The sequence below is a fragment of the Heteronotia binoei genome, chromosome 1 (assembly GCF_032191835.1).
Source record: "Heteronotia binoei isolate CCM8104 ecotype False Entrance Well chromosome 1, APGP_CSIRO_Hbin_v1, whole genome shotgun sequence".
Lineage (NCBI taxonomy): Eukaryota > Metazoa > Chordata > Lepidosauria > Squamata > Gekkonidae > Heteronotia > Heteronotia binoei.
The window spans coordinates 91115683-91129304 of record NC_083223.1 but is presented as its reverse complement, the minus strand read 5'-3'; the positions used below and the strand labels follow the sequence as shown (position 1 = coordinate 91129304).

At 45.6% G+C, this 13622-nt stretch overlaps 1 protein-coding gene across 1 annotated transcript in view; it reads left to right on the top strand.

The window, feature by feature from the left end:
* The first annotated feature begins 333 nt into the window (after nt 1-333).
* The window catches only part of FAXC (failed axon connections homolog, metaxin like GST domain containing), a 39760-nt gene continuing 26471 nt past the window's right edge, over nt 334-13622 (top strand). The window contains exon 1 of the mRNA XM_060258564.1: nt 334-626. Coding sequence (XP_060114547.1) covers nt 373-626 — 254 coding nt within the window. The 5' untranslated portion in view covers nt 334-372. The remainder of the gene's footprint in view (nt 627-13622) is intronic.

Sequence of the window (13622 nt, the reverse complement as noted above, 5' to 3'; positions counted from 1 at the left end):
CCTGTACCTACCGGGGGCAGAGAGGAGGCTCTGGGCAATGGCTGCCTAGTCCTTCTGTGGGATGGGGGGAGCGCCAAGAACGCATCGCAGGTTTAGCCATGACATCACCCCCCAGCTGCCTCCATGCAAAGACACAAAGGCGAGAGGCAGCCGCAGAAGAGAAGCGCTGGCGATGATGATGTTGCAGAGATCGCCAAGGAGACCCGGCACAGCGGCCGCTCTTGCCTGCCTTTCTCCCCTCCTCCGCCGCCGCCTCCGCCGCCGCTAACCTCCCGGCTCACCCCCACCTTGCCATCTCCTGGTTCTCCATGCAGGCGGCCCTGGCTCCGATCGGCGGGGGAAAGGGAGCCAGCAACGCCCGCGTCCCGCAGCATGCACTGGGGGGTTGGTTTCGCCTCGTCCAGGTCGTGCGTGGTGGATTTAAGCCGGAATCAAAGCCTCTGGTGCGCGGGATCCGACGATCACTTTTCCTTTTATGGGGAGATCATCGCTTTCCCTCTGCAGGATTACGGCGGGATCATGACAGGGCTGGGATCCGATTCGTGGTGGAAAAAGACCCTGTATCTGACGGGGGGAGCCCTGCTGGCAGCCGCTGCGTATCTGCTCCATGAACTCCTGGCCATCAGGTGAGCAAGGCGGGCTCCGGGGCAGAGGGACAGACGCGCGTTCGGCGGCCTGGGAAGCGCGGGAGGGTTTCGGGGTGTGTGCTGCTCATTGTTGTGGTGATGGAATGGCGAGCATCAGCCTGTCCATTCCCTTTCAGCCCAGCCAAGGCTTCCATGATCTGAGCCCTGGGTCGGCCTAGTAACCCTGGCATACGTTAAACCAGTTCTAAAGGGGAGAGCCTCTGATGACACGCAGAGTGCTTTTGTCTCATCACTGGGGCCAGGGATTGGGTGGGACAACCGGGAATTAAGGGTGAGGGGCCCTCTGCGAGCCTGACTTACAGGATAGGGCTGAGCCCCACCACCTTAGGTGATAAATGGAAGGCGAGTAAACCAGAGATTCACAACGCGGACTCGGATCTGTTATTGATGTTCTCTTATGGCACAACATTCCCACTGGTACTTGGATGGGTGTTAAAAGATACCCTGGCCTGCTCTTTTAAGATTTGGGTGGGGATGTGGATAGCATTAAGTGTGAATTTGCATATGAAAATTATGCTAAAACGCTGGAACAGAGACCACTGGGAAGTTCTCCAACACAAGTTCTGTTGAATGAAGGGGAGTTGCCCCACAGCAGTGCTGCTCATGCGCTTTAATGGGGCATGGCTTCCTGAGGAATTGTGCTACTGAGTTATAGGCCCTTGTATGCTAAACACAGAAGCATTTATGCTGTACAAATGGCCTTTCAGTAACTGGAGCTTGCAGGTATATTACTTGGTCTTCAAAAGGGAAATACAGTAGGTATAATAACGAAACTGAGAAGTCTGCAGTTTAATTTTCATTCATTATATGATTTTTGCCTGGGATATGCCTTATGGTCTTCTACTGAATTGCATTAATTAATTAATTATTAATGTTTTCAAGTGTTCTGATGCTGAGCAAGATCAACCTATGGTTGATGCAGGCCAAAAGCTGAAAAGAATCTGGTTCTTTAGATCTTACAGTCCACTACTATTCCAGTCATTGTTCACAACTGATAGTACTTTGTAGCCAGGAATTCCTTTTGCTATTTGTTGCTCATAACTGAGCTATAGCATGCAGTGTCAGGTACTACTATATACTATATAAAAGCTAAGCAGGAGTTCCTATAAGATTGGTCTATTGGAACCCTTGTAGTGGGAGCTTCAAAGGGATGGAAACCCAAAAGAGTGATGAAACTGAGGAATGATTTCTATTGTCATACAAAGTCAAAGATACTCAGTTAGCAAACACTGATAATGCTTTGGGAGTTAAATGTAATATGCTGTCCTTCAGATCTCTTGACTGTCTTTTTGTGTATTTATTTACTAATCCAGTATCTTAGCTAAACCTGAAAGTTGTCTGGTCTAGGTCAAAGTTGTCTGGTCTAACTTCACCTTTTAAATTGTAAAAAGGAGAATACCCCATCCCCCACCACCACCATCAGGACCCTCCACTCACTTCTGCCATCCACATACCCCACATCAGCTTGTGCTTCCTTCCTCTTACTTTTCATACACACACCCATCCCCCATGCTCACAGCCACCTGCACACCATTTTCTCAATGGCACTGGGCAGTCTGTGTGGCTTGGGAGTGCCATTGCTGTGACCATAAGCACCACTCTTTGTACCACCTGCACACTTTCTCCTGGTGAAGCTAGGCAGCCTTGGTAGCTACAGGCACAGAAAGTGGGATAGTTGCAGATGAGGGAAAGGGAATGCAGGTGGCAGAAGAGGTGTGCAGGCAGAGGTCAGAATCCCTGGGCCCTGGTAGGTGCTCCATCGCAAGGTATACAGATTTCAGCCCTGCCTGGCACTCACTTGCTCCTTGAGTCTTAGGGATAAAATCCAAAGACTCTTGAATGGAACAGAAAAACTGATAAACAAACAACCCAGGGAACTTCAGTTTGCTCTTACCAGTTGGCTAACTAGCAAAGTGCTGAGCTCATTCTTGGAAGATGTGTATCACAGCTTTGCACCCTTGGCTTACCTTGACCATAGACACTGATTTAGGATAGAGAACAAAAAAGATGACTCATGCTTAAAAAGATCTGTCTCCGCTCAAATGGGAAATATGTTACCCCACCACCACCACCACACACACCTAGTTGGTACTGCTTTCAGCAGTACTTGTAATTGTGGCTAAGTGCATTATATCAATATAAAAAGCAGGCATGACTCCAAGATGCAAGTCAAGCCCAGAACATGGTCATAAATGGACAAAGAATTGATATAAGCAGGATACTGTTTGGAACTTGTAACCTTTTGGTGTATAAATTATGGATAAACCACACAGTAGTTCCAAGAATCAGATGCACTTCTAAGTGGTTTAAGATTCTAAAAACTGAAACATCTATGGCAATGGATAAAAAACAACTGAACCTAGATAAGGATGACCAGTCTGGAATTAAAACCAAAGAGCTGTCATCTTGGTCACTATTGAATAACTTTGACCAGTTTTCCTTTTTATTGCTCCAGTCCTCTTTTGAGAATAACTGTGCATGCTCTGAAGAGGCTCTTGAACTAATCCACAGTTATTTCCTCTTGTGAGAGGAAATAACCTTTTCAGTTGCCGTGGCAACAGACAACCAGAAAGGGTGGGTGGATTGTTGTGAGGAGAAAAAAAAAATCCCAGATTGTGGGAAGTGGAATGCTTGCCATGCTGTTTTAAAATGAGTTCTGAGGGTATACACTTAATTATCTCTTTACAACCCTTGGGTGTGGAGTCTGGACAGCAGTTGGACAGCAGTAGATAGGCAGTTTGTTGGGCACTAAGAGGCTAGCAGTGGGAAGGGCAGGAGGTTGCCACCCCAAAACTCTACTGCCTCAAATAACATCATTAGATAGCATCATTATAGAGTTGGTTCTGCAATTAGATTTACAATATTTATCTAATGCAGTTAGAGTTCTTTATGCCTGATTTACAGCATATCATATAATTTCAATTTTGTCATAAGAATCAATTTTTGGGCTTGTAACTACAGTTTCTGTAAGTAATCATCCTTCCTTTCATTTCCGTTTTATTTATAGCATGTATGCATTGAAGATGTTAAATCAGTAGCAGAGAGGTGGTAAGCAAATCTACGCTCTTTGATTTCAAAGGACTGAGAAGGGTGTAACTCTGTTTAGGACTGGACTGTGAGGTTGCAATTCTACATGCACTTTCTTGAGAGCAGGTGCCACTGAATCTGGTGGGCATTACTCCCATGTAGATATGAGTAGGACTGGGATGCAAATTGGGATGTAGTGTGCTTCATGGATCAAAGCAGGGGAGGGAATGCATAAACTGAGGGTAGCCTTTAGTTCCTGGGCAATAGTAATAGTTATGCCAATACTGAAATATGGACTGAAACAATGTGAAATTTTGAAGTCAAAGATAAAACTGCCTTTTACAGACAAGAAACAAATGTGAAATATCATAACATTTGACCTGAATTTGTCAATTTTATTTGAACATCAGAACATGCGCGTACAAGAAATAAGGCCCATTATGGAGAAAAATACAACAGACTCTAGAAAGAGGTTCTGGGCAAGTACCCTGCACCCTTGCTGTCTTCCCACCCACCCAAGTGAAGGCATTTACTCCCCCCAACCCATACACACACCTCAAGGTGAGCTGATCTCTGCCATCTGGAGAGCAGCTGCAATTCTGAGTGATCTCCAGCTGTCACCTGGAGATTATAGCAACCAAACAGAGTAACGTGAAAAGGCAGAACAGGAAGGGAAAGCCGCACGGGCATTCACGTTAAATCAACCTCAAATACTTAGAAATTCGATTATTTATATAGCAAATTATTCATAGAAAATACAGTGTATCACAAAGTGCAAAGAAAAACTACTCCCGCAACTTCAGCTTGCTTTTATCCAGCTGGCAGGTGCCAACAACCGACAACATATCTTGGTCCATTTATAACTTTGACAATGAACTTCTCTTCTGTTAACTGTTTAAGAACCTCGCTGACAATCTGACCAACACTCTGAAGAGCCTTGAGGTCGTTCTCAGATTTTTTGTACTGTTTGGTCAGCTCCTTCAGCTGTTCCCTCAGCTCCTTGAGGTGCCCGTCGATCTCCTTGTGCTCCAGCAGCTTCTTGCGGTAGTCCTGCAGCACCTTGTCTCGTGGATCCACCATGATGCGGTAGTCCTGCAGCACCTTGTCTCGTGGCTCCACCATGATGGCTTTGGCCGCATCATCATGGCGGAGCTGTGAGACAAGGTGCTGCAGGACTACCACAACAAGCTGCTGGAGCACAAGGAGATCGACAGGCGCCTCAAGGAGCTGAGGAAACAGCTGAAGGAGCTGACCAAACTATGAAAAATCTGAGAACGACCTCAAGGCTCTTCAGAGTGTTGGTCAGATTGTCAGCGAGGAAGAGAAGTTCATTGTCAAAGCTACAAACAGACCAAGGTATGTTGTCGGTTGTTGGCGCCAGCTGGATAAAAGCAAGCTGAAGTTTTGGGAGTAGTTTTTCTTTGCACTTTGCGATACACTGTGTTTTCTATGAATAATTTGCTATATAAATAATTGAATTTCTAAGTATTTGAGGTTGATTTAACGTGAATGCCTGTGTGGCTTTCCCTTCCTGTTCTCACCTGGAGATTGGCAACAATGGTTCCTCAGAAGGAAATGGCTGGTTTGGGGTGCAGTGTATGTCATTGTACCTGTCTGAGGTCCCACCCCTTCTCAAACTTCACCCTCTCCAGGCTCCACCCTTAAATTATCAGGAATTTCCTAACCTGGAGTTGGCAACTATAACTCCGTCCAATTAATTTTCCCTCTGACTCAACTTTCCATTGCCTCCCCCTTCCTTGCAGCCTCCATGTAGGGTTTGGTAGCCCCTGTTCTGAAGCCGTAATTCCAATACCCTCCTCAAACTCCACCACAAAATCTCCAGGAATTTCCCACCAACCTGGAACTGGCAACTCTAGTCAGGACTGGCCCCAATGAGTTCTCCCTCAGAGGCGTGTAGTGATACCTTTCAGACTAACACACACTCAATCTGATAACATTGTTGGTCTTAAGCACAGGACTTCAGTCTCTCTTTGTCTCTCGCTTTCCCTTCCTATCTGTCTCTCTATCTGGCATGATGCTACAGGACACCATGTTTTCCCGTGTCTCAGTTTGTTTTACTTCCAGAGGAGGATAGAGAGGAGTCCTCAGCCAATCAAGGGAGTCCTCAGCCAATTGAGAGAAAGCCTTCCCTCTTCCTCCCGTAGCCAGTTGTGAGAAGGCTTTCTCTATGGCTCTTTCCCTCTTCCTCCATCCCTCAGCCAGTTGAGGGAAGGCTTTCTTTTTCTCCTCTGTTAGGCAGAGCGAAAGGTGGCTTAGCCAATGGGAGAGAAGGGAGAGCCATAAACTGCCAGAACCAAAGTTGGTTGCCTTTGACTGACAGAAGCAGCTTGGCTGGCTAGCAACAACCACCCGGGTGGGAGAGAGGAGGAGACTCAACCAATGAGTTCTCCCTCAAAGGCCAAAATAGGACTTGAAAGGGCCTTTGCCACTGCCTTTTACTGAAAGAACCAAGCTTGGTTCTTTTTAGTGAGAGAAGCACGGTTAGTTGCCTAGCAGCAGCCACTGTCTAGCATGGCAAAGCATGGCTGAGCTGCTTTTGAGGGAAACTGCTTTCTTTTATTTTCTTCCCCCTGTTGTGCTTTTGAATCACTGTGGTGTGCTGTTTAAAATGTCCATAAGGCTTCCCACAATGCCGCTTTACTCCACCATTTATTAACACATAATCTCCTTGGGCTTTTTTTTTAATGTTCTAACTTGAAAGCTATAGTGCTCAGCCAATATAGCACTTTAGTGTTATAGCAGCACTACATAGATGCCTTGACTCAATTGAAATGTTTAAAAAAACTTTGAGGAAGATCATGTGGTAGGAAAGGGTATGGGGAGGAAAGTGGCACTGTTGAAATGACCATATCACTTCAGAAATTGCTCATTAATGGGAGGAAATTTGCTGTATGAAATCCCCTGTTCTTGTATGACTTTACTCAAAATCAAGCCAACAATGAATAACATCCAGTTTAGAACAGTAATGTGAAAAGGGCCATAAGGAAGTGACAAAGGGGGTAGCTCTAGGAATATCCAAAAACTCTATGGTAAAAACCGTAGTTCTACCCTGGAAGTAGGGTTGTGAGAGTAGTAGGTGATACAAAATGTGGTGTTGACCAAATAACAAAAACTGGTATCAAATTAACGCAGGGGAAACTGGCATAATCAAAGACAAATATGCATGCCTTTAGGCAACACATTAAGCAAGCATGTAGAATTAGATGGACTATTCCTAAAATACTGTTTGGCCTTTGTCAACATAGGAGAAGATTCTTGGAACAACTGTGGTTAGTCAGTGCTCTAGAACAGGGGTGACCAGATGGTTTTTGCCTACAACTCCCATTAGGCCCAGCCATTGGCCATGCTGGTTGGGGCTGATGGGAGTTGTAGGCAAAAAACATCTGGAGAGCTACCGTTGGCCACCCCTGCTCTAGAATATCATTAGCTAGGAAGTACTTATTTCTGTGGTTATGAATAGAAAACTGAGCACTGTAGCCATTGTATGTATTTTGTCTTTATGTGCTTTTATTTTATTTTTTTTATTCAACACCACAGAAAGGCGAACATAAAACAAAATTGCATACATACAAAATAGTCAAAAAAATAATTCTTAAATATATGTGTACATGTATCCTCAGAAACCGATAAATTATAACCAGATATTTCAAATTAAAACCAAAAGGCCTGCCCAAAGCTAACCATATTTACAATAGTAACAGAAATTTATAACTCTCACATTTCAAGAGCGAATTTACATAGCAAGGATCGTTGTCTAACTTTTCAATTATCGGAAACCATTTTGCAATAAACTTTTCATGGGCCATGTAGGGATCTACAGAATTAAGACCTGATGCTATTTTTTCCATGGCTTTTATATATACTTGGACATGAGATGGGGGCCCATTGCCTCTTGGGTTGTAGAGATGGGATCCCGCTTTTTCTTCACTTACAAAGTTCAGTGGATTCTGCACCCTAGGCCTCTGCAGTGCTCCTCACCAAGCAGGACTTACTCAATGGATCTTTGGTACCAGGAGACTACAGAGCATGCAGTTTAGGTAGATAAAGGCCAAGTGCTGATCAAGAGGAATATGCCTGGAAGGGGAAAGTAGACAATTAGGCTTCCCAACCCCCCCGCCCTGCCGGGGGACCCCTGGATTAGCAGCCTAATCCCCCGCTCTATAAAATCTGGAAACGGGGGTGGTGGGTGGGTGGTGGATGGGGTGGAATGGCGCCGTGTCTCTTTCCCTGCCTGGCTTCAGGCTTCTCCCTTCCTCTGGGTCACAAAGACCCGCCCACCGCTGGCCTGCTATTCGCTCCAGTCTGGCCTTCCTTCGCGAGGTGCTGGGACTTGTAATCCTTGCATCCTCTCCGGCTGCTGGGTGGCGTCTCCTTGAGAAGTCTGGCCAGTGGAGGGGGGGGGAGCTCTGCCCCCAGAGGACCATGTACATTTCTACCTCAGGAGGCTTCAGTCACTGATTGAAAGGCTTCCTCTTGGGATGGTGTGTCTGTGTTACTTTGAAGAAGTTGGCAGCAACTCGTGAGTAGAGAGGCCAATCCTCCTTCAGAGTCGGCAGACATGGGGGGGGGGGGACACACGTCTGCTGAGCATTATTCTCTATGTGGAGATTGATTCTCATAGGGTATAATGGGGAATTGATCTGGAGGTTTCGGGAGCTCTGGGGGAGCTGTTTTTTGAGGTAGAGGCACCAAATTTTCAGTATAGTATCTAGTGACTCTCCCCAAAGAGTGGATTTAAGAGTGGTGGATTTAAGCCAACTTAATGGCCTCAGAAATCCTCTGTAGACAATTGAATGCAGTCCTTCTCGGGGGACTCTTCAAAGCCAAAAAGGAACCCCACTGGAGTCCCTTGTCAGCCAAAGTAAATCCCCTCAGAACTTAACATGCATATCTTGGCCTTCTCCCTTCCTGGAAGAAGTAGGCAGCAGGTGTTGCAATCACCTTCTCTGCCCAGAACAGAGATTCTGTTCTGCTCATTGACTGAAGAGCAGCTCAATCCGCCATGACCAAAACCCGGAAGTCCTCGGCTTTGACATCTCTTACTGAGAGATCCCAAAATACGGCCATCAGCTGTGAGAAATACAGCCATCAACTGTGAGGCTTTTGTGAGCTGTTTTTTTTTTTTTTTTTGCGGAGAAAGTACACAACCCCCCAGCCAATTCTGATACAGTAAGTGAACTAGAGGCCCTTTGGCCATCTTTGGATTCAGTCTTTGATAGATTTATCTGGCTCTCCCAGGATCTTGGGTGCTGGGCAACCACATGCCTCTTTAGACCCATGTCCCTCCTGGCTGGTGAAAGCTAGTGGTGAGAGGATATGGGGCCCTCTGGTGGGCATTATCAACCCATCCCTAGATGTAGGGGTTTGTGGTTGTTCTAATCCTTAAAAGGTTAACTTTGGATCCTTTAGATTCTGCCAATTACTGCCCAGTCTTGAATCTTTTGTTTCTGGGCAAAGTGATTGAGAGAGTGGTTGCAGAGCAGCTTCAGAGTTTTCTGGATGATACATCAGCCCTGGATTCATTCCAGTCTGGCATCTGCCCTGGCCATGGGACAGAGATAGCTTTGGTCAACCTCATGGACATGCCCTGCAGGCAGCTGGATTGAGGCAGGTCAGCGCTGCTGGTGTTGTTAGATCTCACTGCAGTGTTCAATGTGATCAATCATGACCTTCTGATCCACCATCTTGCTGACACTGGAGTTCATGAGTTAGTCTTGAAGTGGTTTACCTCATTTCTCTAAGGTTGGGAACAGAGGGTAGCACTGGGAGAACGGATGTCACCCAGATACTCCTTACTATGTGGGGTGCCTCAAGGGGCAATCCTCTCCCCCATGTTATTTAACATCTACATACACTCCCTCACTCAGTTGGTATAGTATGGATGACACCCAGCTTTATCTGTTGATGGACAGCCAACTGGATGACACCACAGAAAATCTGGCAGATGGGTTAGAGGTTGTGGTGGGATAATTAAAGCAGAGCTGGCTGAGACTGAATCCTTCGAAGATGGAGGTTCTGTGGCTAGGTCAGAGGGACTCTGGTGCAGGGTGCCAGATCCCAACTCCTGATGGGGTGTCCCTCAGACTGGCACCTGCTGTTAGGAGCCTGGAAGTGATCCTGGATGCCTCTCTGACAATTGAGGCTCAAGTCACAAATGTTACGAGACTTGCATTTTTTCAATTATGCCAGGTCTGGCAACTAGCCCCATACCTGTCCTCCCCTGACCTAGTCACTGTAATCCAACAGTCACCTCTAGGCTGGATTACTGTAACTTGCTCTGTGTGGGCCTACCCTTGAGACTGATCCAAAAACTTCAACAGGTACAGAATGCAGCAGTGCGGGTCCTTACAGGGACACCATGCACAGCACATATCCATCCTGTGCACTGTGAACTGCACTGGCTTCCGGTGGAGTATCAGATCAGGTTCAAGGTCATGATACTGACCTTTAAGGCCCTATATTGTATACTGCTCTGAGCACGGCTGCACTGGGGGAGGGTGGTTGAAAAATCTGAATAAATAAAGTGTTGAACTAGGATCTGGGAAATCCAGGTTTGAATCCCCACTTGTGCCATGGAAGCTTGCTGGGTGACCTTGGGCCAATCATATTACTCTCTGCCTAGCCCTGACCTGGATAGCCCCAGGATAGCCTGATCTCATCAGATCTCAGAAGCTAAGCAGAACCGACTTGGAGGCAGGCAATGACAAACTACCTCCCAATGTCTCTTGCCTTGAAAACCCTACAGGGTCACCATAAGTCAACTGTGACTTGACAGTAAAATAACAATTCCATCACACCACTCATGTTCTGAGCAGGCACTTGGGGGGGGGGCTTCTGTTCTCCATTTTGAAGCCCTAGAACTGACCATTCCAAACATCTACAAAGCATCTTTGTGAGCTAGGAGTCTGCCATTGTACTTACTAACTAACACTAGCCAAAGCATCACAAAATAGTGATCACAAGCTTCACCAGACTTGATGTGGAGAAACACACTACTCCCCAAAGAAGGTGCCCCATCCTCCACTGTTTCCAAAAGACTAAAGTCAATCCATCTCTGAATCTCCATCAAGAATCTCTGCAGTAGAAACTGAAGGGGGACATTTTTGCATCCTAGCAGAGTAAGTGCAATATACAAAGTACCCAGTATCAGTTCAATCATTGGATGCTCAATAGAATCCAGTGCCATTGTGGCAACACCAGCTTAACAGGACTAATGTCAAGCACAGAATCACAGTCCAAGCAAGGGGAGGGGGTTGGAAGTCCAGCAGAACCAGTGCTTTGCCTTATTTTATAATATTATTACCCTATCCTTAGAATGCCACTGTGCCTGTTAGAATCTTTGATTTGCTTCTGCTGGAGAAGAAGAAAGCTGATCCTATGTGGGGGACAGGGAGCAGATGAGGAAGTGGCAACATTGCAACCATTGATCTCCCGAGATTTTAGCAGGCATTCTGGACAAACTTTCAGACCTATCTTTTCATTTTTAAGGGCTAGAACCCTTTTTTTTAAGGTTCAAAGTTCTGAAGATGTTGAATCCTTTGTCTAATCTTTCATACTGGCCAAATTTGGAGTGCAAAACATATACAGCTCTGCATATATTTGTTTTTTAAAAAAGTTTCTCCCTGGACACAGCAAGGGGAACAGCAACCTGGCTTTGGACACTTAACCAGAGAAGAAGCAGATGAAAGGAATATGGTTCTCCCTTCCTGCCAGAAAGAACTCTATTCCAACTCTAATTGCTCTGCAGAAGAGAGGGGAAGGACTCTCTATCGGACACCAGTCAGAGGACAAAGGGCCACTGTGTAGCTGTACCCACTCCTTTCCAGGAAGCCTACCTTGACAAGGGGAAGACCATCCAATCCCTGATATAAATACTGACAATGTCAAATGAGTCTCCCTCCTCTGACATTTCTTTTCCCTTTTGTATCTTGATTTATTTTTTAACTTTGTAAGCCTGAGGACAAGGGCGTGTGCTTCTTATTTCTTTAAGTGATCATTCTAGGACTGCTTGACAGGACCTAGCAATCAGTAGGAGACCGGGGAAGACAGGGATATGGGAGGCAGCCATTGACAATGGTGTGATATTGCTTCTTGGAAAACCTGGAAGTGATGTCACACCTCTCTAGTTATCACTGGAATCATAGAGTTTCCAGTGAATCCTAGAGAGGACTGATATCACTTCTGGATTTTACTTGTAAGTGATGCCACATTGTTGGCCCAATGGCCATTTAAAAAAGTCTCCTGCCACTGCTCAAAGCAACAGTGGCAAATGAGAATCAGAGATAGGGAATCGTCCATCTTTCACAGGGGTATGGAAAACCTAGACTATTGTCATTTGAAAAGTAGGAAAAGAATCTTGGACTTTTCAACATTCTAATCTGACATAGCCAGACATGCCCTAAACTATGTCAAATTTAACAGACCCTCACATGGCCAAGTGCAAAGTAATGCACATTGGGGCCAAGAATCCCAGCTACAAATTCAAGTTGATGGGTTGTAAACTGGCAGAGACTGACCAAAAGAGAGATCTTGGGGTCGTGGTAGATAACTCACTGAAAATATCAAGACAGTGTGCGATTGCAGTAAAAAAGGCCAATGCAGTGCTGGGAATTATTAGGAAGGGAATTGAAAACAAATCAGCCAGTATCATAATGCCCCTGTATAAATCGATTGTGCAGTCTCACTTGGAATATTGTGTACAATTCTGGTCACCGCACCTCAAAAAGGATATTATAGCATTGGAAAAAGTCCAGAAAAGGGCAACTTGAATGATTAAAGGTTTGGAACACTTTCCCTATGAAGAAAGGTTAAAATGCTTGGGGCTCTTTAGCTTGGAGAAACATCGGCTGCGGGGTGACATGATGGAGGTTTACAAGATTATGCATGGGATGGAGAAAGTAGAGAAAGAAGTACTTTTCTCCCTTTCTCACAATATAAGAACTCGTGGGCATTCAATTAAATTGCTGAGCAGTCAGGTTAAAACAGATACAAGGAAGTACTTCTTCACCCAAAGGGTGATTAACGTGGAATTTACTACCACAGGAGGTGGCGGCGGCTACAAGCATAGCCAGCTTCAAGAGAGGATTTGATAAAATATGGAGCAGAGGTCCATCAGTGGCTTTTAGCCACAGTATATGTGTGTGTGTGTGTGTGTGTGTATATATATATATATATATATATGTGTGTGTGTGTGTGTGTGTGTGTGTATTGGCCACTGTGTGACACAGAGTGTTGGACTGGATGGGCCATTGGCCTGATCCAACATGGCTTCTCTTATGTTTTTATGTTCTTATGTTCATTTGGGGAGGGACGGTGGCTCAGTGCTTGGTAAGCAGAAGGTCCCAGGTTCAATCCCTGGCATCTCCAAAAAAGGGTCCAGGCAAATATGTTTATTTATTTATTTATTATGTTCAACTTATATCCCGCCCTCTCCACAAGCGGACTCAGGGCGGCTCACAACATCATATCCACACGATTAAACCAATAAAACATATAAAACCATAATTTACATTTTTCAGTTTTTAAAAACATATTGCAATTTTTAAAACCATTATATAGTGCTGAATCCATACATTATAGGCGGCATTAAATTTCCAAACAGTGATCACAGGCATTCTGTGTGATGTCCGGTGGCAGCCGTCTTTTCGTCAAGCATCGAAGGCCTGCTTGAACAACTCGGTCTTACAGGCCCTGCGGAACGCAGACAGATCCCGCAGGGCCCGTATGGCTTCTGGAAGAGCATTCCAGAGCTCTGGTGCTGCCACCGAAAAAGCCCTAGATCTGGTCACGCATAACCTGGCTTCTTTTGGTCCGGGGGCGGAGAGCAAGTTTTTTACCCCTGAACGCAGTGCTCTCTGGGGGATATATGGAGAAAGGCGGTCCCGTAGATATGCAGGTCCCTGACCATAAAGGGCTTTAAAGGTCAAT